Here is a 26,486-nt window from a genome sequence, read left to right as displayed (position 1 = left end):
TCTAAGACCCTATGAAGCTTCTCAGACAGCGAGGTATGCGATGGAAAGAGGAAAAGAAGTTATGGTGTCGGGAGATGAAAAAAGTAAGGAAAGGGTGAAAGTCGGAGAGAGAACGACAGCCGCCCCCAGGGTGCTGAACGCTACAGAAATGCACAGAAGTAAGAGAATCTTGAAGCGTACAACTGCCTCGTGTGCAGCACATGTGTAACACAAAGGGAAAGATCAGGAACATGGCCGTTTTCAGTCTCGGTTCTTTTCTCTGCAGGGCTCCAAAAGCATTAAGCCTGTTAGCATTATTTGCTAGGGAGCAAAGGTGTGCAAGTCAGATTCCCGAAAGAGAAAACAGTATCGTAGATTGCAGTGGTCATTCTTAAAAGACAATATGGCCATTCTTGTAAAGTCAAAGATCAGAAAGTTTGACGTAAGCACCCAGAATGTCCTCATTCAGGTATAAAATATAGTCAAGTCATCCAGGCCTGACAAAATTAGTCTGCTGGTGTCTATATATAGCAAGATCAAGGTACTGGAGCCTCTAAGATGGTTTTTGAGTGATGTGTGGAACTGGAACGTTTTAAAAGTCTCCTAACCTTTTATGTTTTGATACTTCAAAGCAGTTCAGGAGTCATTTCTTTTTCATCAAATGCATTAGTAGTGCTTAAGAATGAGGTCTGTGACCTATGAGCCCAAGGTTTGAGACCCTAACTGGAACCAAATCATTGTGGTTCCACTATCAAATTCTACTAAATTATCATCACATCTCATCACAATCAAAACTGCTGAAAAGATTGTCGGTACCCACCCTTGAGGACTTGCACGCTGCCAGAACTAAGACAAGAGCGTGCAAAATCCTCTCGGACTCTCCACATCCCGGTCATTCCAGCTCCTTCCCTCAGGTAGGTGCTACAAATCAATGCAAACAAGAACTAGCAGACATTCCAACAGCTTCGTCCCTCTTGCAATCAACTTCTTAAACGGCTAACTTACAATTCCATTGCAACATGCTGCCAATTTTTTTCGTCTTGAGTTTGTTGCCACATTTCTGTCGGCCCCAATTATACTACTCGTGCGCTCACTGTAGTAGTCTCGCCACGCTGCACTATTTGCATATCTGTTGTTGACCAATAATGGCCACTCATGCCAGAATAGTATCTGCCCCATTTGCACACGGACTACGGAGTATCTGCAACATTTGCACAATCAACATTGACCCAGATTATCGCACTACTGGTCGCTTTAAACTGCATACACTCGTTGGAAGTCTCGTCGCCCTTTGCACAATGGTCATTGCACCGGACTATTGCTGTATTAGTCATTCAAACTGCTCTAAGTGCTAGAGGACTCTGCATCTTTTTTTTACAATTGTCAAAAAATAAATAAAAATTGAACCAGCATTACCAGATAACTAGCAACCCTTTATTGCTCAGTGACTGTTTTTCTCAATGTCTTTATGTCTCAAGTGTGCTGTCAATTGACTGTGTTGTCGTACTCGAGCGGCTCCAACTACCGGAGACAAATTCCTTGTGTGTTTTTTGGACATACTTTGCAAAATAAAGATTCTCATTTTGATGACATTGTTCAATATTTAGCTATTATTCCATGACACTCAAGTAGTGGTGATCAGAGGAAGGCAGCATACCTTTGGTCTATTTGACTAAAACTCTTCTTCGTTTTCCTCTTTGGTGTAGTAGGTGTGAACAAACAATAAACAAACAATAAACTTGGGTGCACACCAAACCAACCTTTCCGAAACTACCTAGAAGCGATGTTTTGGAGGGTTCCAAGCAAACTTGACACGAGTCATGTTATGTTAAGAAACTATTGTGACCTGGAGCCAACGTGTAATTCAACAATTCCAATTTGACTCTAAAAAGTACAAGTAGTAAACGGATGAAACAGTTAACTTAGCAAACATCTGCAGATTAGTATTTATGCAGTTAGAACGTCATCTGCTCGCAGGGGGTTGAAGCGCATCTGGATTATCTGGTATCGAGGTAGGACGATTTTACTCTGTGAAGCTTTTATTAGTTCTTCACTCATGAATCCATAAATCAACCCTCCGTCCTGTTAACATTCTTGTTAGTTGCATAAGTAGATATTTTTAAAGACCAAATCAGGGGGAACTTGATCAAGATTACAAATCCCTCAACTGGTTTGGACCAAAAATTTGAACCATAGCTGAGACAGCCTTTAAAAAAATCCTTACCGCAAACATTGCTGTTAAACAATTCAAACAGTAGGGACTCCACTGCAGCAGTTATTACTGAAATTGTACAATTTTGCAGGGACTATGGGTTTGTACAAAGAAAAAGTAACACTTTTCTTTCATATGTGATCCCCCCAGCAATCTCATTCTTGAAGCTGTGATTGATGAGCTCCCTGCAGCATCGAATATTACAATTCGGGCCGTGTCCTCCCAGTTACGACTCCATGTCCTTCCCACGGTGACAATCACCAGCAGCAATAAATTGTAGAAATCAATGTCGCAGAGCTGTCTTAACCAAACACTGACCAACCCCCAGAGTCACAACATTCGACAAATCCCATATTTATCATTATTTTTTTATATGAACTGGTTTTAAGAGGCAGGCGAAGGATAACATGTTTTTTTTGTGTGTGGAAAAGAAACAGCTCGATTTCCCTGTGTTGAATGAAAATACCGAAGCCTGCAGACGCCTGCCAGCCACGAGACGGGTGCTCGTGACGTGGCGAAACAAATCGAGGAATAGAAGCCGAGCCTTCATCTTCCATTAGGACGAGCCAGTCATCAGCTGACAAACACTTAGAGCAACTGGCCATTACGGCCTCATTCGGGGCAGAGAGGCCGACGCTGCCTACAATGGGAAGAAACATTTGATTCCATTGTAGGTCAGCATTTCCTCGTTGAATAGAATTTCAAGTAAAAAGAGGCAGCCAGGTGGTGTGCATGTGCAGGGATTACAAGATTTACATGCTGGGGAAAGCATTTATGGAGGCAGGCTTTATAAGCCAGCAGTGTGATGAAGCAATCTCTTCTCAGTTTGGGCAAGACACACTTTTCCAAAACAACCAAATGATCGACAGATGCTCTGTTTGTTCGTGTCTGTGCAGAGAAGTGGTGCTGTCGACAGAAGACATCCTGGTCAATGTGATGCAATCTATTATTCATTTCTAAAACAATCGAGTTAAATAATGGAACGAGAGCAAACAAAGTAAGGCTATTGTAACTTCAGCAAGCACAGGATTCAAAGCTTTCGATATTATGGAAGTTGTTGTACCTTCTTCGACAGCTATTAGCCAAACCAGTTGTGAAATCTTGTTTTTTTGGTTTTTTTTTTTACAATATCAATAGACCAAAGGGATTGATTGAGCAAAGATCGCACAACATAGTCGAAAGACAACACGCAATATTACATTCCTTACTTTTCCATTTCAGCTCTGTAGTGCCTTGACAATTCCTACAAGCATTTCTTCTCTTAATTTCTTCATGTTGTTGACTGCAATTGGGATCTATATTTTTAGCACATGAACATCCTCCTCTGTTGGTTTCTAGTTTTAACAGTCACAAGTGATGTGACCTGTGACTGTACAATTTTTAATGTAACCAAATTTGGGGGAGAAGACTATGCCTCTAAAGTCGGAGTTGAATCCGTCGCCATGGCTGAAATTGCGTGAGACGTCTTTTTAACACTCAAGACTTCAGTTAAGCAAGCAGAAAAGGAGTTGCTCTTTTACCAGTTTTACCGGTGCAATTTTACCAGTTTCCTGGAAAAATTTAGTTGACCTTTACATGGTAGTTGTAGAATATAATCAAAATACATAATACAAATTACTGTGGAATATAAATTGCAAGAACTTCAAGAAATAGGGTACATTGCAGACAGTCACATTTGGCACAGTTCTGATTGAAATCTTGATTCTCATTCTCCCTGTACTTGCGTGGGCTTCCTCCCACATTCCAAAAACATGCACATTTGGTTCACTAAAGACTCTAAATTGTCCATGGATCTGAATGTGAATGTGAACCTTTGTCTATATGTGTCCTGAAGTCCAAGGTGCACCCCGCCTCTGACCCAAAGTCAACTTGGACAGCCTCCAGTTTACCCGTGACCCTAACGAGGACAAGCCTTAAGAGAAAATGGATGAATGGATGACCTCGGTCAAGAGGTAGAAGGGTCTGAATGTGTAATCTTTGCAGACATCACATGAACCACAATTTCAGCCAATTCAGATAGAACAAAATAGGAACGATTGTACCACTCCAGCAGCCTCCAAATGAACAAACGGGTGGCGAGAGCGCAAGTTATTCTGTCGAATAATGCAAAAGCACAGCGGCACAGACTTTCTGGTCTGTAGCTCTTTCTTGAGCTATATTCATGAATGGGTGCTACTTTGTTTGCAGCCTCACTCAATGTGGCACCAACCACTAAAGATTGTTTAATTGTAATTTATTCACTGCTCTTAAGACTCGCATCGCAGGACATCAGCGCAACATGAACGTGCGTCAATAATATGGCCGCTCAGTCAGAGGCAGACTGTTAAATTAGGGAAGCTCAGTGTGCCAAACTTAACGTAAAGACACTTTTTGCAATGTAAAGAAATAATTGAACGGTCTGCTCCGTGGTCCATGCTCCATTTATACACCAAGCTTTCTTGGCAGAGGCAGTAAAATGTCAGTTGTTACTTGCTGATATACTACTACATGGATTGGCCCCAATTACCTTGTCCTGAAAATATATTACATCGTTTTTGAAAATGTCAAATATGAAAACAAAGCATGTTTGGCCTTTAACACGGAATACATTTGCACCTGCCACATCATTAGGTACACCTGCGCGTATACTGCATATACAACCCCAATTTCAATTAAGTTGGGACGTGTTAAACATAAATAAAAACAGAATAAAATGACTTGCAAATCATGTTAAACCTAGATTTATTTGAATACACTACAAAGATATTTAATGTTCAAACTGATCAACTTTGTTTTAGCAAATAATCATTAACTTGGAATTTTATGGCTGCAACACGTTCCCAAAAAGCTGGGACAGGTTGCAAAAAAGACTGAGAAAGTTGAGGAATGCTCATCAAACACCTGTTCGGAACATCCCACAGGTGAACAGGTGGGTGCCATGATTGGGTATAAATGGAGCTTCCCTGAATTGCTCAGTCATTCACAAGCAAAGATGGGGCGAGCTTCACTTCTTTGTGAACAAGAGCGTGAGAAAATAGTCGAACAGTTTAAGGAGAAAGTTCCTCAACGTACAATTGCAAGGAATTTCGGGATTTCATCATCTACGGTCCATTATATCATCAAAAGGTTCAGAGAATCTGAAAAAAGCACTGCATGTAAGCGGCAAGGCCAAAAGCCAACATTGAATGCCCGTGACCTTCGATCCCTGAGGAGGCGCTGCATCAAAAACCAACACCAATGTGTAAAGGATATCACCACATGGGCTAAGGAACACTTCAGAAAACCAATGTCAGTAAATACAGTTCGGCGCTACATCCGTAAGTGCAACTTGAAACTCTACTATGCAAAGCAAAAGGCATTTATCAACAACACCCAGAAACGCCGCCGGCTTCTCTGGGCCCGAGCTCATCTAAGATGGGCTGATGAAAAGTGGAAAAGACGAGTCCACATTTCAAATTGTTTTTGGAAATTGTGGACGTCGTGTCCTCCGGGCCCAAGAGGAAAAGAACCATTCGGACTGTTATGGGCGCAAAGTTCAAAAGCCAGCATCTGTGATGGTATGGGGCTGTGTTAGTGCCAATGGCATGGGTAACTTGCACATCTGTGAAGGCACCATTAATGCTGAAAGGTACATACAGGTTTTGGAGAAACATATGCTGCCATCCAAGCAACATCTTTTTCATGGATGCCCCTACTTATTTCAGGAAGACAATGCCAAACCACATTCTGCACGTGTTACAGCAGCGTGGCTTTGTAGTAAAAGAGTGCGGGTACTAGACTGGCCTGCCTGCAGTCCAGACCTGTCTCCCATTGAAAATGTGTGACGCATTATGAAGCGTAAATATGACAACGGAGACCCCAGACTCTTGAACAGCTGAAGCTGTACATGAAGCAAGAATGGGAAAGAATTCCACCTACAAAGCCTCAACAATTAGTGTCCTCAGTTCCCAAAAGTTTATTGAATGTTGTTAAAAGAAAAGGAGATGTAACACAGTGGTAAACATGACCCTGTCCCAGCTTTTTTGGAACGTGTTGCAGCCATAAAATTCTAAGTTAATGATTATTTGCTAAAAACAATAACATTAATCAGTTTGAACATTAAATAGCTTGTCTTTGTAGTGTATTCAATTACATATCATTGCATTCTGTTTTTACTTATGTTTAACACAAAGTCCCAACTTCATTGGAATTGGGGTTGTATGCTAGGTTAGCTAACAGACTGTTTCCTCACATTTACAAACAGAAAAGTCAGAAAAACAGTTCGGAGGTCATTACAGGGAACCAAATTAAAAAGCCTGAAATTGGACCCCTGCTTTTTGTTACACGCGCTCAATGCCATCCATTCGCCTCCTGCACTAGGCTAACGATTTTTAAATTATGGCTCCCCTGGGCTATGGGCGCCAAGACCCCACCTGTGTGGCTGCACAAAACAGCTGGTGAGAGTGGGACGGGAGCAATGGGGGGCTTTCACGCCTGATTCCAACTTCTAAGTCAATGTGTTGCTCCTGTGCACTGTGGGAGTGGACAGGCAACGCTGAGCACACCTGTCCGCTCCACATACTTCTCCTGTTTCTTACGGCGCATTCAAATTGAAGACCTTGGGCCATAAGTCACATTTTTTTTCCTCAAATGAGCAGCGGCACTGGAAAACTGATTAACAGCCCTGTTGAATCATCCCCTTATTGTTATTGTCACAATAGGTGGGAAAAAATGATTTAAAAACTCCAATCTGTTTGTAATAAGCTACAAGATGAGTTTTGTTTGTTGTTTTATATTCTGTCTGTTTTTACTGTTACTTTTTGGAATTTTGATGTGTGTTGTTTCAATGCCGAATGCTTGCTTATACTTCTGTTTAATGTGCAGCTGCTGCTGCTGCTGCCTTGTGTTATTACCCTGGAAAAGAGATCGCAGACTTCACCTGGTTGAATAAAGGTAAAATTACAGCTAGAATAAACTGCCTGTTTAAAGTTGCTGAATGTAACACGACATGAGGAAACCGTTATGGAATACGGAACTGCAGCAGAACAAGACTGCAAATAACTTTACTGTATGCAAATGGTGCATGATGCACAGTATTTCGAGCATGTCAATTTCGGCAAACCACTCGGAGAAAAAAAAACACTTTAGTGGGCACTTAACTAGCCTAAAAGTAACTCGACTTGCTAGCAGGGTGGGGAAACAGTTCGCAGACAGTCTTACAGTTCTGAGATTTAGGAGTTGGAATTTCGACTGTGGCCTTCCTGTGTGCAGTTTGCATGTTCCGTGGCTGCTTGTGTGGGTTTTCTCTGGGTACTCCAGCTTCCTCCCATATTCCAACCAACCATAGAATGTGAGGGTCATTGAAGACTGTATATTGTCCATAGCTGCAAATGGTTTAGTCATAGGTTCCAGGTCGCCCGTGACCCTAATGAGGACAAGCACTATTGAAAATGGATGGATAAAGGGTAAACCAACTCCCCAAACATCACTATGGTTTTTAACTACAAACACAATCCAAATGTAAATTTCATACAGTCTACACTCTGGCCATTTCGCAAGTGATGATAGTGATTTATTGCGTGAATGCTGAAAGATGAAAATGCCATTGCTCTGTGCTGAAGAGACTTCTTTCTTCTGCTCACTCCCACAACTGATTTGACTTTCAGTTGGACCGTGATGTTGAAGAGATCCTTTTTTTCCCCGTTGTTTTAAATTGTTAATCAGCATTCAGCGAGTCTTTGGAACTCTTTAAATGACACTTTCAAAAATTGCCACCCAATGAGGTTTTGTGTCTTACTCAAATCGTATTATGTCCGTCTGGATCCTCTGCTATGCAGATTGCAGTCATCCTAACTGGGTTGAAGCAAGGTCAGCACGAGACAGTTGAAAACACGGGCATGGGATGGGCATTAGACTAAATGAAAGGGAAAAACTGTTGTTAAAGTGCTATTTGAATTAAAAAAAATTGAAGTCGAGTAAATACTGAATTTCAAGCAGGTTGAGTCCAGTCCTGACTTGGGTTAGGTAATTCATAAATAAGCCGTGCCACAGGAATTAGGTGTGTTGACAGGTTTGCATGCGATACACAAACAAAAAGAAGAAACCTTTTCCTTCACATCCAAAACAAATGGCACACTATCTTGAAAATGCTGACTTTCAAATGTCAATGGGAAAGACTTGAGTCAAGGCAAATTTTTCCATAAGTTTTAGCGAAGCAAGTCCTTTGTCTGACTTGAGTCAAGTCAGCCGAGTCGAGTCCCCCGCCTCTGGCGACTGAAGACTGTAATTACCTGCACTGACTCCAGTGTTGTCATGAGCGGAATGATGGAGCCCAGTTTTCGGCCCATACAGCGTCGAAGTGCCACGACTTCCCATAGATGATGTCATGTCGCTACGCTTATCCCACACAATCAACAGAACTTGCAACCATCGACTAAGCCGTTATTATACCCATAAAACAGAGCTTAAGCGCCACCTATTCAACTCTCCAGAGGGCAAATGTTGTATACCTTTTAATGCTGTGTCGCGCGTCATGAAACAAATACTGTAGATGCAACATTAATTTTAAACTGTAGATATGCAGCTGCGCAACGCAGTCACAGGCTGTTCCAAAACGGATAAAACAGCACGGTCACATATGGCACAGCGGTGTCAACATTTTGAAGTGCAAGAAAAATTGGGTTTGTTTGAAGATTGTTCTCTTCTAACTTTATTCGGAATAAATTATTCACGCAGCAGCTGGGTGGCATAAATGCTTTTACCGTCTCTGATCGCAAAGGTTCAACAAATTTGTGTTTGTGATCATTTCAGTGATCTACACACACAGACCATGACATTAGGTACACTTGCAAACTCGAATGTGATCCAGTAAAAAACAATAATGCTCACTTTTGATTAAGTGCTGAAGTTTTATTTGACAAAATGTCAAAACATTTACTGTGGTGTTGCGTCGTGTTTTGGCTGGTCTTTAAGATTGTTTTATTTTGCTTACATTTTACAGTCCATAACTTCTTTGAACACGAGTAATATAATCCAAGCTGTTATCAAAATAACACCGGTTAACAAACTATTACACTTTGATAAGTGCCGACAACTTTGACTTTGGTTCATATTTCTTTCTCCATTATTCCCTATGTGAAAATGTTTTTTTCGAAAACCAAACAATCGGGATGTCAAACAGCGTCCCAAAGTTAACTGAACCTAGAGGTTCCATTGTATTGATCTCAGTTGGCAACAGAAGAGGGACAAACATTGTCGATCCATAAGGAAAATACCACAATGCATGACTGCCAGTAGGTCACATGACACTGCATCAGTTAGTGTTTCGACATGGCGGTCATGCTCTGATACGGCTTTTAAGCCTTCAGCTTTTGTTTCTCACCACGGGGGCAAAGCGGTCACAAAGGGGAGCTACGGGCAAGTTGGAAAACTGGTTTACGCCCACCCAACCACACACACGCAGACACACACACCTCCTAGGTTAAAGTAGACGTTGTTGCCAAAACCATTAACTCCATATGAACACCTGCTCCCCCACTCGTCCCGTCATCCCAACCAACCCCCACCCATGCCTCCCTCAGCCATCTTTCAGAAAGACAAAGACTTTACTCTTAAATACACCAAATAATAACTCAATTATGAAAACGCACACACAAAAAAACAACGTAATATTGTGCCACGTTCAAACGCAATCACTTTTGAGTGTTGGTGTTAATTAGTAAAACTGTATACTCGGGAAAATCTCCACACTGTTGTGCCTCATTATCCATCTTGTGCTCAAGCACGATTGTGACGTGACAGCTGCGTCTCCTTCATGTACACTGGCGATATTTCGTGTGACTGGCAGCTCGCTATCAGTTCGCAGCTTTGCGGATTACGCCGCAGATCGGAGGGGGGGGGGGGGGGAAATGAATTAACTATTAATTAGTGCGCTTCAAACAGACGTTTCTGCCATTGTCAGTCATTTTGCCTTTGAGGCAGCAAAAAGCGTGCTTGTGATTTCATACATTTATGCATAAGCTATTAGACACACAAACACACACAACTCTTTGGTTCTTGCTGTAAAAGTCGGGAGAAAGAACATTAAGAGCCTATTGCCAGTCTGAGCGGAATGCTCTTTGTAGGAACAAACGTGTACTTTTACAATAAAAAAAAGAATACAAATGCATGCAGACAATTAGTCGCGCATTTCCGGAGTGTGAGCTACTGAATATGGATCATCTCTTTGCAGGTGGGGGAAGTGGTCGCCATAGCTACAAGACCCGGTGAGAATCCCACCGGTGTGGGATCCACGGAGGTGCGGAGCAAGGCTACGATGAATGATAGCAGCATCTTGTGATGTGGGACCTGTGTGTGCGTACGTGTAAAGAAGTAAAGCCCAAGCCTCTGGCTGGCCCTTCATTATCACTTTCAAAGCCCGACAGCAAGAGGGGCAGAGCAGACAAAATTCCCAGCGGGGGGATGGGTCTTAGAAGAAGAAGAAGAAGAAGAAGAATCATCTTTTATTGTCATGAACATGCATGCATGCACACGAAATTTGTTCTCTGCATTTAACCCATCACAGTGAACACATACACATGTTAGTGGAACACACTGGAGCAGGGGGCAGCTGAAGCGCCCGGGGAGCATTTCGGGGTATCAGTGTCTTGCTCAAGGACACCACAGCCGTGAGTCCGGGGGATGTTGGCGGATGGTCCAGTCGGGGTTAGTTGGTCTGTCTGGCAAAGCAGTGAAGGTGCTCATAAACAGTCCAAGGTGGCTTTGGCTGTTAAATACAGGAGGATTCTCCCTCCGATAAACAGCGACGTGACAGCGTTTCCTATTCATCAATGCGAACGCTGTCATGATGCCAAGACTTGATTGTAGTGACACACCAACAGCGGAAATATGTAAAGTTATGTACAGCGTCAATGGGAGCTTGAAGTCATCGGAATGCACCAATTTATATATATATATATATATATATATACACACATACACACACACACACACAGACAGACAAAAAATAAACACTGTAAACTCCAGCGGAAACAAAATAATATAATTGCCAGTGGCCAGTGGAGTAATATGGAGGTTACAATATTATATCAATCAATCAGACTTGATCTCTATAGCACTTTTTATGTTAAAATGTAATACACTATGTAATACACTACTACGAGGCTCAGGGGGTCAGCCCAGGCCAAATAAACTAGATAATATTTAATATTTAGCCTATGCTATAGGCTACAAAATAATAAATCAGATTTGTATAGCGCTTTTCTTAACACTCAAAAGATGTTTTATCAATGCGCCAGTAAAAAATGTCATGTTTTTTTTATTTTTACATGAATCTGCAATAATGACTAAATAACTATCACACAGGCCAGGCCAGTAGTTGTTGACGTCCCTTTGTACAGAAACGCAACCACACCAAATGTTTATCCCCCCCCGTCTTACTTTATTGCAAATCATATTTTCAATAGCCTTAATTTGTGTTTTTGAGGGTTGGGAATTTGTCCATTGGAGGTCGTAGTGGTAAAGTAAATGCACGCTTTGCAAGAGAAGTTCTAAGCAACAGTGCTGTGGTCCGCCAGTGTTTTGGTTGCGCCAAACTTGCACATGGTTGTGATGCGATACGTAACACGTCCTCCCATTATCAGATGAGCGCTTTCAGTGTTTACACAGAAAAAAGTCTTGCTTTCAAAAATGTCCCAGTTGAAACCCCTTTTAAAATGTTTGCCTCGGCAGGCTCTAAAATGCAGTTTGTCCAAAACAATGCCGTTTTTTTCCCAATTGTTAAGTCAAAATGATGTACAAGCATGGCCATCATCACCACTAAAAGTCAAAAACTCATTTTGCTCAATCGAGGCATGATTACTGAATTTGCAAGCAACTTCACTGGCTTGTTCTTACTTACGTTTGCATACTGGTTATGGATGGCAGGTTACGTTTTTCAACATGGTCCTACAATGTTCAGTCATTAATGCAAACATGTTAATAAGACAAGAGGTTGGTATCTACAAAGGTGGACACATTTAAATATAGAGATTGTTTGGCTTTGGTGGAGCTCGGTACAGTCTTAAGCAGCCACACATTCCCAGATTCAGCACATTCGAATCAGACATATTTCCAGAGGTAAACAAGCCACAGCACGGATAATGAATTACCGGCCTCGCTAACCTTGTCGTCTACGATGACGGCTTTGGTGTAGTTACACTCTTGCCTTTTATTACCTTCCTCCCGCCTACACGTGCAAGAGGAAAAATTGTCCGGCGGCGTTATCACCGCCGTGTGGAGTTAACACACTGGTCACAGTTGCCGTTCATTGGTCATGTGATGTGCTTTACAGTCAAGATACTGGAGCTGGAGATTATTTCTCAAAGCGTGATAACAAAAAGCCATAAATTGGAGACTGTTTTGTTGTAAAATATCATTTGTAAAAAGAAAATGTGTGGTCTTAAGGGAGTTGGAAGACTCTCTTTTGGACTTTCCTTGGGGACTGGGGGCATAGTTTCTAATTAGTATTTGAAGAGGGCTGGGCAAAGCACTGTTTGGAATTGGAGAGGGGGAGGTGGTCAGGGGCTACTCACTGGAGGAGTATGAGGAGGAAGAGGAGCAGGTAGCTGGAGGGCCACTCATTCAGCTGACAAGAACACAGCATAAAGTGTTCCATCAGAATCACTAAGGGGGTGGTTTTTTTTGGGTCGCTTTGCCAAAACATGAGATAGGATTTTTGAGCAAAGGCCATGCAGAGGGGGGGTAAAAAAAAAAAAACTGGCAGGAAGTTGGGATGCGGGGGAGTCCTGTCAGTTATCATGAGCTTGTGCTTCAGCTTCAGTCATTCTCTGCTGAATCACTGCAGCAGACAGGAAGCCTCCCTCGGGAACCATTTCACACACTCACTTTGTATATGAACTGGAGAGACGTATCACATCAGGGGCACAGGTTCGGGGCTAGCGCTTCTCCAAAACCCTGACAGCTAACTTCACTTTGGATGGATTGCTTTGTCTTCTGAAAGCTTGAGCCTTTTACACAAACTCAGTTTAACGTAACAACAGACCTGTCGTCCATCATTATTGTTTTAACATTCCCACCTTGTGAGGGTTGAAAACTGGGTCTGCCAGAGGGCCCCAAGGCCACTTTTCCATTGCACAGAAACAATCCAGTTTGGCTTGGGGCATTCTGTTTTCCGCTTCCAAAACCGTCAAATGCTTCAATTGGAACGAGCAACAACAACAGATGAGAACGACAGTCTCCTGTTTTTACTTCTGTTGGGTCACGGAAAAGAGAAATTTTATCTGAGAGGAGATTAAGGGTAGCAAGAGAACATCAGACTGTGTGGCACGCTGTGCATTTGGTTCTCGGGTCTTGACTAGGAATTACTCAAATCAACCCACCTCTTATTATCACCACAGTCGTACTTATAAAAACAAATAATATACAAAAACAATACATCAGCACGCAACTAGGCTACGTACATTAAAAAACAAAACAAAAATTAATACATCACAGTCAAAAGAGATGCTGATTATTAAATAGATTAATGTGCACAGATCACTATAGAATGTTTAGCTAGTCGAACATGCTCTGATCAACCAATCAGAAGACAGAAAAATGCTGACGTCATTGTGGCCCAGCTAGCTGGCCTTGTGGGAAGAATTTGAAATCTTATTGGTTAAAGAAAGAGTCCCATTGTTATTTATTTTAAAAAAAAGGCATAAAAGGCATTTAAACGAAGTGGAGTTTGTATTTGACACCAATGAATATCGGCTCCAAATATGGGTTAATGACCTCTTTGGCTACTAATAATCGGTATCAGTTTTGGCCCTGACAAAAAAAAATAGAATGCTCTCTCTCTAACTTCTGGTGGCGTGAATTCACAATAAGAGAATCCGGCATGAACTAAACTTTGCACAGCTGAATAATATAGGCCAGAAACACCTCACTATCCATGTCCCACCAGAGAGCGTTTTCAATTTAGGTTGTAACATTTCACAGGGCGCAGCAGCGAAGTTTAGACAGTGGAGTATCCAGAGCAGAATGCACGCATGTGAGTTTATTTTTGTGTATGCTCAAATGTTACAACGAGTCACAAAGAATGTATGTTCTCACCCACGTGGTATCCGCCCACTTACTACAACCTTGGCTAGATACAGTAGCTTGCTGTCGTTGCTTTTGCTAACATAAATTCGTCAATAGTGAGTAGAGTCTTGTCGAGAGGCGAAGCAATAAGATTTCTGACTGAGGCCAGGGGACGTAAAACGTTGTGGTAGTTTGGTGTGAGTTTCTATAAGTGGCTGTGAAGTCTGTATAACGGGCCAGCAGATTGCCATGAAGGTTAGAAAACACTATTAAACCCGTGTTACAACTTGCTGTATAGCTCTTGCGGTGCCGTCGAACACGAACATTAGACAACGTGCCTTTGCAAGCATTTTGATCACTGACAAAGACATCTCAGCCCGCAGCAAACGGACGCATGTTTCCAATGCACACCTGAGCTTTCATCGTTATTTACAAGAAACCATCACAGAGGTTCTGTGTGACTGACAAGCTGAATGTCTGCCGGCTGTTTTTACGTGTCACTCGAGTCGGCGTTGTTATGATGCGGCGCAAGCAACGGACCCAAAAGACGTGCCGTCATGGGTGCAGACAAAAGATGCGCCTACGATGCAAACAAGGACTATACGGAATATATCAGGCGCAGAAGAATAACGAGACGGGGGTAAAAGGGAGCTGAAACTCTGGCTGGTGCACGACGCAGCATGTCCCCTCACGAAGACGGAGAGGTTCATGGTGGGGGGAAGAAAACGTTGCAAAAGTTGTGTATTCGTGAAGTGCTTACACATTATGTAATGTTCCTATAATGCCAACAGCGCTCGCCCTTATGTCAGCTGACACGTGGACGACATTCCAAGTGTAGTAACAGCTGAGTCATGATACCCATGGCGTGAGCGCACACATGTCAACGTAGCGTTTTGGGCAACGGCTGTTGGGTCCGATTTGGAACAAGGTTGGGCATCGGGGAGTGGCATTGGAAACTGGAAATCCTCAGACGGTGTGAAATAACTCAAGTCACACACCTCAAGATGGGGAGGGCGGGGGGGTGCAACCATTATTCAAATAGTTTGAGCTTTACAACTTCTCCTCTTAATGGTGTCAAAATGCCCACCAACAGCGCCACAAAGCTCTTTGAAACACATATGAATTATAGAATATAACGCATTTAATTTTGGCACCACATGGGAAAGCTAACACAAGCATAATTGCTATGAGCCCGATCCTAAAATAGTTTGGTGCACAAATGCTGTCATGCTGCTTGATTGACCCAAAATTGGAAGGATGGCTTTATAATCACTAAAATTGTTCAGATTCAAGAACTACTTTGAACTTTTCTCTTTTTAAAAACATTAATGATTTAATGCGATAGGACTATTGTCAAGTTCCTGGGTTGAAGAAGCTGATCAAAGGATTAGAGCTTTAAAAAAAACAATATTTGGCTATTTTCCAGGCTTTAAATGCGGTGTAAGTCATGCTCAATTACAGTGCAGTCAACATATACAAACAGATTAAAAATAAGTATGATATTGAGAAATGGGAGAGTGGCTTTATGTGTGTCTGAAATAAAACTTCCATCGGGAAAATATGCCTGTATTTGCACTGCCGGTCCAAGTGCCCGATTCCGATTTAACGATTTATCGTTATTTTGATTTCAAGTGACATCTGGCTGTTTACACTGACTTAACACAATAAACAAACCACCCAAATTGAACGCAAGCAACAAGCGTCAACAGCAGGCAGCGCCAACACACACAAACAATTTATATATACTACAAATATTAAACATTATATAGCGTTTTAGTTGGACTTGGTTGACTCGTTCCCCAATTAATTGAAAAGAGAGTAACCTCTGCATTGCTGCATATATTTAATCATGTATACTTTCGCTGTAGTGCAGATAGGTATTAAATTTTGATTGACATTTGGAAGAGGGCTGATTCTGATCCGAGGATATCCGATTGCAAGTCAATTTTTTTTTTTTTCATTTTGTAGTCACACGGTCGTGGCGCATATTCAAAGCATGCCACTTGAGCAAAAAAATTATAATAATAATAATAATAATTGGAAATGTGTCACTTGAAACACTCAGTGTAAATCCAGGCCATGAGCACCTAATCCAGCTCACTCAAGTTTACACAGTTCAACTACCTTGGACATATTTATATTAGTTTAACAGAATTTATAGGCTTAGTAGCTGGGCTGGCTCCCTTTTTCAAACCCTCTTCGCAGGCAGACACACACCTTACAAATTAAAACACACACGCAAAAACACACACACTGGAGCCTCTCCCTCCATGTTTGAAAAGCTAACAAGCATGCGAGCAAGCCTTGGGGCGCCACTCTTTTTCGGGTTTACACACACACAAATAATCTCACAAAAAAAGCCCTGATGCAAGATGTAAAGTGATGTAACATTGTTGCCGTAGATGGTCTCCTGTAGCTACATCGGCTTCTTTTCTGTGTTTGTGTGCAAAACATATTGCGATTGCCCGGTTGGAGTTTTGCAGAAAGTTCAACTTGGGAGTAGATTGTTTTTGGCTCATCCAGTTGTGAGAAAGGAAGACGGACATCGTGAAATTATAGGAAGGTCAGACACAGTCCTTTAGGGATGTTGGTTGACCACCAATTTGGAGAACGCTTTTACCCACAGGAAATAACGGGGTGGGGGGGGGGCAGAAATATGTGATTGGACAGGACTCATTCCATTTGTGATCATGTACAATACAACAGCAATGTGACTTTTACATATCAGTCCGCCTCCCAGATGTTCTAAACTGTTAATTTGGCCTACTTCAACAGTCAGTGGTTAGCTAACACATTGTTAACAAATGGACATATTTTCTGAAATAACGTTTGATTTCAAGTATTAATGGTCGTGAGATGATGACGAAGGTATGGAGAGAAGCCCAGAGGCGTCACCACAAACCTCCAGGTGTGACTGTTTGATTAAATGACACATTAATGACACAAATTAGGTGTACAAACAGGAGCAGATACTCGGACAACATGCTAACGGCGGCTCACGGGTGCAGCGTCGTAGCGTCAATTGGCTTCATTTTGAATGTTGGTGTGTGCGCCCACTAATTGAAATTATGGTGTGACGCGACTTGCTGCGAAGTGGAATAATCGTCCACTGTTGTTTGTTTTGTTTAAGTTTTTTTTGTCAAAGTTGAGGCTGACGCTTGGGCTAGTTAGCATTTCGCGCTGACTGCTAACTTCAGTTTGCCGCTACTAGTGTTGGCAAACTTGGCGGTGCGAAAAACTGATTACATAAACAAATCATTATTTGTTTGTGGCCACGTGCCTACGACCGACAGCTGTGAAATAAAAGTCCGACATTACCAACGCTCATAATTATGATTGTGGAACAGAACTCTTGCACAATAACCTGACATCAGTCATGACAGAAGTCAATTATTTTGTGAAGTTTAGCAAGCAAACAGTTTTGTGTGTCTTCTTTTCTCTCAAAAATGTTGAATCCCGAATTGTATACCAATTGGGACATTCGACTTTTTGAGGTTCCGCTGTCCAAAATTGTAATTACATTAAGATATGCATGAGCTATTACCTTGTTTCCGCTACTGACAACTAAACAAACAATCCAATGACTTCAGCATCATGTCGCTTATTCCAGAATCAATATCCACCATAAATAACGCAGGCAACACATCACCCTGCGAGAATATCGTGAAGCCCCTCGAACCATGATGCACGCACACACAATGACACACTCCTACACATTCCACCCGCACAATTTCACCCGTATGATTCATTTTATTATGTAATAGCAGAACCGGCACTTCCACGGCCCTTACTGTAGATCAAATCTGTTGCATTTATCAATTGGAAAATCACTTCTGTCCTAGTGAAAGTGCCAGCAAGATGCAGCCCGGCGCAAATGGTAATCCTCTTGGCCGAGGGGGGGAGGGGGGGTGCCCGGAGCCGCCGCCCTCCTCCTCCCGCCAGCATCCGACCCCCCCTTGCTTGATGACGGGCCTACCATATCCAGAAAGGCGCAAAAGCCATCTGGTGTTTGTTTGGGGGGGCGGCTGTTGGTGCCATTGAGCTTGTGTCTATGAATGTTTGCTTCAATCAGTCACACTGTGTGTGTCATCATAGCATGCTAACCTCCCATGCATGTGAGAGACACCCAATACAGTGGAACTTGGGTGACAAATGGATGTAAACCACAAACTTGGAAAAGAACCTCTGACTGTATGACCAACCCGAGTGATGTCATATCCTGAGGCGATGCATCATCCAGATGCGTGTCAGTGACGTGTTTATGTGTGTGGTAACTCGAAACAATAGCAGGCAATCTTCACCGGTCTGTGAGCATCTATACGGTTAATCTGTGACTGAGGTCTAAATATGACATTAACCTAGTTCAACACACACACATGCACAGCTGCTCGCATCTTATTATTGCAGTGACTCTGCTCTCAGTAAAATGTATACCGCTGGAATTATCATTGCACCTTTGGCTTGTCATTGAAGTGATTCCCCTCAAAGGAGTGATTTGGGTACCCTAGATCTTCACCTTTTGGGGACATACATAAGACATGTAGTCTTTGTAAGTACAAACAGGGGTACATAATTAGCCCTGTAGGGTCCATCTGTGACTATTCTACTTCGATGAACAGAAATGCACACACACTGCGATTGCATATTAAATTCATAAGAAAAAAATAAAACATTGACCCCTGAGAGGTAAAGTGGCTTGTCAATGGAGTCGCAGTGTCTTTTGTACTCTTGACACTTGACTTGAACAGCTTGGTGGTAACCAACCAGTTCTCCTTTGGGGACCTGGAAAGGTTACGGTTGCCTTGGTGACCATTTTAAAAATGTTTTTTTAAAGCGTTTTAATTAAATGTGTAATGTATTTTTGTATTGCATTAAATTGAACTATTTTGTCCGTTATAGTTTTTTTTTTTTATATATTTCAGCAGCACATATGGTGTCCCTTGAGGGACATGAATTGACTTTTAGTGAAACAGTATATTTGGTGCACCGTAATGTCCACCTGACTCAAAACTGACAACTCCGATAGTCAAACGTCTAAATTCGGCTAAGACTGACCCACGCTGGACGCCAGATGGAAATTGTTTTTATAAAAAAAAAAAAAAAAAATTTTTTTAAAAAGCAGGATAAGGAGACTTAAATGTGTCTTGGTTGACTTACCGAGCAGCGCGAAGGCGACGAGGAGCACACCGGTTGCCATCGTGCCTGGCTCGGCTCAGCCACCCCCGCGATGTTGTCGCCCCTTCTTGGATGAACAAACGAGCGGCGGCTCCTCCACACCCGGAAAAGGGAGAGGAAGGTACACAAATCCACGCAAGGTGCTCCCAGGCTCCCCCCTCCTCCTCCCTGGCGTCCTGTACAAAGCAGCACCTCCCGAAAAAAAAAAACAACAAAACAAAAATGGGAGTCCTTTCTTCCGCTCACCTTATCGCCGAGGACGTGTGCCAGGCACCCGGGCGACCCAACCCACTCCCCGGCGTACTACCGCCACACATCCACGGACTGCGGAGGAGCTCCGGCTCACTCAACACTTCCAAGTCCCGCACGTACTCTGGGATCTCGCTAAGCACCACGGGACGTGGATTGGCCCCAAATTCAAAAAAAGAAAACAAAAAAAACAAATGAGAGGCTGAGTTAAATCAGTGTTTGCTGATTTATTGTTACCCCCCCCCCCCCCAGGTTGTTTTTTATGCCGCTGATAAAGTGAGCAAATCTCGGTCCGCGTGCTCCGCTTTCACGGCAAAGACGTGATCGATCTCCCACTATCGGCCCACATAAAAGCCGAGTGGGCGGGCACTAGTGTGGACCGAGCACGCACGCCTTTGTGCTATGAATGCATCCCAAGGACTCAATGAATCTTTGACTCTTTTCAACACACTTTGGATATCTCTTCTTATTACGGAAGCGTATTGCTGCCACACCCCAAAAAAAAAAAAAAAGGTTCACTACATGTGGTTCACATTGTAATCTGATAAATTTCATGTTATAATATGAAAAGTTCCACGTGATCAGATAAGTTTCACGTTATAACGTGATAAATTTCACATTATAACGTGAAACATATCACGTTCTGTCATATCAAAACACTGATAAAAACTTGTGATTATATCAAGCTTTTTCTTCAACCCATTCTATCTTTTAAAAAAAAGAAAGAAAAAGAAAAGGTCCGCTGTGCCCAGTTTAACAAACAGCACTTTGAAAACTTATCAGCATGCTGCCTCGTTGGACCCTCCCCCCTTCCTCAGCCGTGTGGGACACCGCCACCAGACACCCACCCACCGTGGGAGAGGTCACGATTTGCATGTGTGAGGAGCGAATGTAGGCCAGGAGGACGCTGAAGGGTCAAGTTTGATCATCCCACGACAATCAACAATAACAAAAAAATAAATACAAATAAAAAGACTTTGCAATGATGGGACACTGTCATGAACGGAACAGAGGATAGGACCCAAAAATGCACGACTCCAAAACAAATGGACAGTTTCCAAAAAGAGAGGTTTAATATACGGGCATAGGTCGGTACACAGGCAGGCAATCCAAGAAAGGCAACGGTATCCAAAAACATGAGGCAAAGAGGCGAGGTCGATAATCGGAACAGGGTCAAGTCTTACTGTGAGTCTGTGTCGTGGAAACAAGGAATGCTGGAACGCGACGACAAGGTACAACGAACTGGCGACGAGAGGGAATGAGACACGAGGTTAAATACAAGGGGTAATTAGGGTGAACGAGGCACAGGTCTGTGTGAAACAGGGGGAAGAGAAAAACTGGAACACACACCCATGACAGTACCCCCGCCCCCTTAACAGCCGGCCCCAGACGGCCCTGGGGCCCCTGGATGCGCAACGTGGAAGTCCCGAATGAGCGAGTCATCCATGATAAACGCAGACGGCACCCATGAACGTTCCTCAGGCCCGTAGCCCTCCCGGTCCACCAGATATTGAAACCCCCTCCCCCTCCGACGAGACGACAACAGCCGCTTCAAAGAGAAGGCAGGGCCCCCATCCACAAACTGGGGGGGAGGAGGGGGCCTGGAAGGTGGGACCAGAGGGGACTCCCAGGCTGGCTTGAGTAGGCTGACGTGAAAAGCAGGGTGGACCCGCATAGACCTTGGGAGCCTAAGCTTCATGGTGACAGGGTTGATGATCTTTGTGATGGGGAAGGGCCCAATGAACCTGGGAGCGAGCTTCTTGGACTCCACCCGGAGTGGAATATGTTTGGTCGAGAGCCAAATTCGCTGACCCACTTTGTAGTTCGGGGCCGGTGTCCTCCGACGGTCAGCAGCGTCTTTGTAGGACCATCCTTGTCGCAGCAGCATCTGGCGGGCTCGCTCCCAGGTCCTCTTGCAGCGTCTCACCAAGGTCAATGCCGCTGGAACTGTGGACTCTGGGGCTATGGCAGGAAACAGAGATGGTTGGTAACCATGCACAACGTGAAAAGGCGATAGACCAGTGGATGCAGAGGGGAATTGTGGGAGAATTCGACCCAAATCAGTTTCTGAGACCAGGATCGCGGCTCCTGTGAAGCGAGACATCGGAGCTCAGTCTCCAGGTCCAGCCTCTTGGTTTGGCCGTTGGTTTCAGGGTGAAACCCAGATGACAGACTGACGGTAGCACCTATGAGATTGCAAAACTCCTTCCAAAATTGCGAAATAAATTGGGGACCCCTATCAGACACCACATTCTTGGGGAAACCATGGAATTTGAATACCTGATTGATCATTAACTCTGCAGTATCTTTAGCTGAGGGGAGTTTCGGGAGTGCAATGAAGTGAGCCATTTTGGAGAACCTGTCAACAACGGTGAGAATTGTGGTATTTCCTTTCGAGGCCGGTAATCCTGTCACAAAGTCTACGGAAATGTCTGACCAAGGACATTGTGGTATTGGCAGGGGTCGCAACTCCCCAGAAGGACGTTGACGAGAGGGCTTGTTAGCAGCACATACCTGGCAAGCATTGACATAATCGATAACATCCCTCCTAACATTAGGCCACCAAAAGCGCTGTTCGACCACTGATTGCGTTTTGGCAATGCCTGGGTGACATACAGTATGGTTCGTGTGAGCCCAGTGGATGACTCTTCCCCTTAAGGTCGGAACCACATAAAGCCTGTTTTCAGGGCAATCTTCAGGGCTAAGAGTGTCTTTCAGAGCCTCTTTAACCGCAGTTTCAATGTCCCAAACAAAAGCGGAAATGAAACATGACTTGGGCAAAATAGTCTTAGGGCCGGACAAAGAATTCTCTTCGCAGAAAATACGTGACAAAGCATCTGGCTTACCATTTTTAGAACCAGGTCGGTAGGATAACATGAAATTAAATCTAGTGAAGAACAGAGCCCATCTAGCTTGCCTCGCATTTAGTCTTTTAGCAGATTTAATATACTCAAGGTTCTTGTGATCTGTCCATACTAAAAACGGAGTCTGTGCCCCCTCTAGCCAGTGCCTCCACTCCATCAAAGCCACCTTGACTGCCAGCAGTTCACGGTCACCAATGTCATAATTTCTCTCAGATGGGGTCAGTTTTTTGGAGAGAAAAGCACAGGGATGTAATTTACCATCCTTGAGAGATTTCTGGGAGAGCACTGCTCCTATTCCGGCATCAGACGCATCGACTTCTACCACAAACTGCTGTTTGAGATCTGGCAAAGTAAGGATGGGAGCGGAGGTAAAGCTCGATTCAAGTTTCTGAAAAGCTGCCTGACAAAGCGGGTTCCATACAAAAGGTCTGTGTGGCGAGCTAAGATCATGCAAAGGAGAGGCTATAGAACTGAAATTTCTGATAAATCTTCTGTAGAAGTTAGCGAACCCTAAGAACCTTTGTACATCTTTGCGTGACGTGGGAGTAGGCCAATTAATAATGGCATCGACTTTGCAAGGGTCCATTTTGAATTCACCTTGAGCCAGGACGAAACCCAGAAAAGAAACGGACGCCTTGTGGAACTCACATTTCTCAGCCTTGACATATAGTTGATTCTGCAGTAACCGCTGCAATACAGAGCGGACATGAATAATGCGAGTCTCCTCATCTGGGGAGAATATCAAAATGTCATCCAAATAAACAAAAACATACACATTCAACATGTCACGCAGGACATCATTGACAAGGTTTTGGAAAACAGCTGGAGCGTTAGTAAGTCCAAAAGGCATTACCAAATACTCAATGTCCCGTTGGTGTGTTGAATGCTGTTTTCCATTCATCCCCCTCCCTTATCCTGACTAGATGATACACATTTCTTAAGTCTAGTTTGGTGAAAATCTTTGCTCCCTTCAGGAACTCAAAGGCGGTTGAGATGAGAGGAAGCGGGTACCTGTTTTTTACAGTTATCTCGTTGAGACCCCGGTAATCGATACAGGGTCGCGAGGTCTTATCCTTTTTGTCCACAAAGAAAAATCCTGCTCCCGGAGGGGATGAAGATGGGCGAATGATCCCGGCTGCCAGTGATTCTTCCACGTACTCCTTCGTGGCCTTGTGTTCCGGCCCTGAAAGAGAGAACAGCCTCCCTCGTGGGGGTGTGGTTCCAGGCAGCAAGTCAACAGCACAGTCATAAGGTCTGTGGGGTGGAAGGGATTTGGCCTTGGACTTGGAAAAAACGTCTTTAATGTCATGGTAACAGGTGGGCACTTGAGACAAGTCAGGTTCAGAGTCAATAAATACAGGTGTATGAATTTCTTGATCTGGAGAGCATAGTGTCACTTTAGGAAGAACCCGGGTAGGGTCTTCCTTAATGAAATTTAGACTCACTTCTCCCGTGCCCTTGCTACCGGCACCGGCAACTTTGACGTGACAGTTGCTCACGGAATGACCCAACTGACCGCAGTAGAAGCCCCGCCCTTCCCTCAGCCGGCGTTGACGTTCCTTTACATAATTAAAAGCACTTAAAAACAAAGGGGGGGGGGCAGCTTATAAACATTTAAAACAAAGAGAAAAAAAAAATAAAATAAAACAGCGTACAGTGCAAGAAATATCATTTAAAAGTGGAAATGCTCTAAAAAGCATGGGGAAAACAGAAGAGTTTTTAACCTGGACTTAAAAACATTCACACATGGGGCTGACGTCACTTCTGTTGGCATCTTATTCCATTTGTGTGCAGCATAATAGCTAAATGCTGCTTCACCATGTTTGGAGTGTAAAGACTTTCGAATTGGAGTAATAACCTCTGACCTCTTTGTTCCGGTCGGAACCCGAGCAGCACAAATTTCAACCACTTAAAACTCAGTTTTGTCTTCAGGAATGCAAGTGAATAACTATAATTTGACATCTTCATCAATAAACGTGTGGCAGACGTGCTCACCGCGAGGTCTCTGTGCTTCCCGATAATTGTGTTTGTTTTCTTATGTGGAAATTAGAACATTTGAAATTAGTGTACGAGCACATTTACCCAAATTCCCACCGCAATTAAGAACTGAGTTTTCATTTTTACGTAATACTATTTATTGACAGAAAGACTGCTGTGAAAAAGTAATTTTGAAAATCTTTCTTGAGGGCAGAACCATATTTCTAATTTGGGTCTTGAGCTGAAAAGGTTTGGGGGAAACCCTGGTCGAGATTATAACCACACTGTGCCTATTGATTTGTGCAAATCTGCAGCATTGATGATCTCAAATTAAAAGAAGAGTGAGTGAAAGTAAGCTGGGAAAGAGAAAATGGATCCAAACAGATCGCTGCATCGGAGCTGGCGTGAGCGCAAACAAAGTATAGAATCCAAGAAGCCCAACACTCCCCTGCCGCGTTGTATAAATAAATGAGCGGGCCTTCACATGTGCATACAAACAAGTGACGTGCCATGGATCCATCTGCTACTCAATCGTTCAACAGGGAACTGCAAGTTCCAAACAGTGCTTGAGTGCGACATGAATACCGTTATTAGTATTTTTATTGCTTTGGTTTTCAGTTCAAACTTCCTCAACAACCAGTGCAATTATTCCGACTGGCCAATGCGCTGATTTCATGGGCTCGTCCTTCTACAATAAAACCTTTAAGCTTGAACATAATCTATAGTCGGTTAATTTAACAACACATTTTTCTTATATTCGATAGCGGGAAAAGAAGTAAACTACTCCAGGGTCAAACTGTCCGCATCATAAACAAAAATAAACTTTATTAACCATTCAGGCAAGTTAGCAACCTTTTAACATTCTTAACTGTGATATGGCTGTCAATATAAGTTATTTAAAAAATACGCAATACAACACAAATGACAAACTCCAAAACTTAACTGTCACGTAACAGTCCAGGCAAGGCGTTATTTAACGTTTTATCAGTCCTAGCGGTCTTAAAAGCGTAAAATTGAGTTGCCCATGGAGATGAGTCTCACCCACTGGAGGAGAAATACGTATTATGCCTTCTTTTCACAATTTCAAACAGTTCCGCGGTATCTTAATAACAACGTCTGTGACATGCTTTTCGTCAAAATGCTTTCTACTTTCTCGAAAAACTAGTACGTCGAGTCACTCGTATCTCGAGGCACCGCTGTATTTGCATAGAAGCCATTCAAACGAAACACAGCTGTAGTGTACATTCTATTCTTCTTTTATTGTTATTTTATTGCTGCTTTAGCCATATTGTTCTGAGCAGCCAGGACAGAGACGTGTACCATAAGTTCCATTGCCTGTTATCACACTTTTTCTCTTTGCTTTTCTGTGCTGGCATCAGCGCATTTCCCCTGAAAAGTTTACAAATCCAAGAACTTTATGGGCACCTTTCACTCTAATTGGAATGATTTGAGTGGTCCAAATAGCTGGTAAAAGATCTTTGTCCTCTCCTTTGGCAAAAGAAATTGAAAAAACAACGTATGCAGACATTTGTTCCTGGTTCTTCAGAGGTCCATCCACTTCCAATAGTGTCGACTCCAGCTGGCTAGGTTCATTACACCTGGTCTACATATTGCTGCACCTAAATTTAGCCACGCTCTCCACAGACTCCTGATTGCACGGCTGCGTGATGCCACACTTTGCACATGCGGCCGGCCGGCTCGGAGTGGACATCGTTACAGCGATCAGATCGCCTTCGACGACGCAGCCAAACGTCGGGAAGTAGCCTCAAATATGTTTTCTCACAGGGGAAACATATTCAGAAGAATGTTTTCAAATGGGTGCAGTGAGGGGGGGGGGTCGTATGATGTCTCCATGGAAACAGAGGAGGCTGCGCTTCATACCAGGGTCTTGCTACTGCGTGAAACATTTGCAGAGCATTTAATTTCTTTGAAAATATGAATATTTCAGTGGCCTACATCGCTATTTGTTGAGGTGATGGGCTCAATGCAGCACAGGCGGGCAGAGGGGG

General features: G+C 43.3%; 1 protein-coding gene across 3 annotated transcripts in view; it reads right to left on the bottom strand.

Moving 5' to 3' along the window:
- igsf3 (immunoglobulin superfamily, member 3) overlaps nt 1-23,632 on the bottom strand; it is a 96,170-nt gene extending 72,538 nt beyond the window's left edge. For 2 of the 3 annotated variants that reach the window (XM_061791289.1, XM_061791292.1), the window contains exon 1: nt 19,370-20,058. In XM_061791289.1, coding sequence (XP_061647273.1) covers nt 19,370-19,409 — 40 coding nt within the window. In that variant the 5' untranslated portion in view covers nt 19,410-20,058. Of the gene's footprint in view, nt 1-19,369; nt 20,059-23,511 lie in introns of those variants that run through there. The other variant, XM_061791290.1, reaches the window with a different exon arrangement.
- Between the last annotated feature and the right edge of the window lie 2,854 nt (nt 23,633-26,486).

This window comes from Phyllopteryx taeniolatus, chromosome 12 (genome assembly GCF_024500385.1).
Source record: "Phyllopteryx taeniolatus isolate TA_2022b chromosome 12, UOR_Ptae_1.2, whole genome shotgun sequence".
NCBI lineage: Eukaryota > Metazoa > Chordata > Actinopteri > Syngnathiformes > Syngnathidae > Phyllopteryx > Phyllopteryx taeniolatus.
This window is presented reverse-complemented; position numbering and strand designations above follow the sequence as displayed.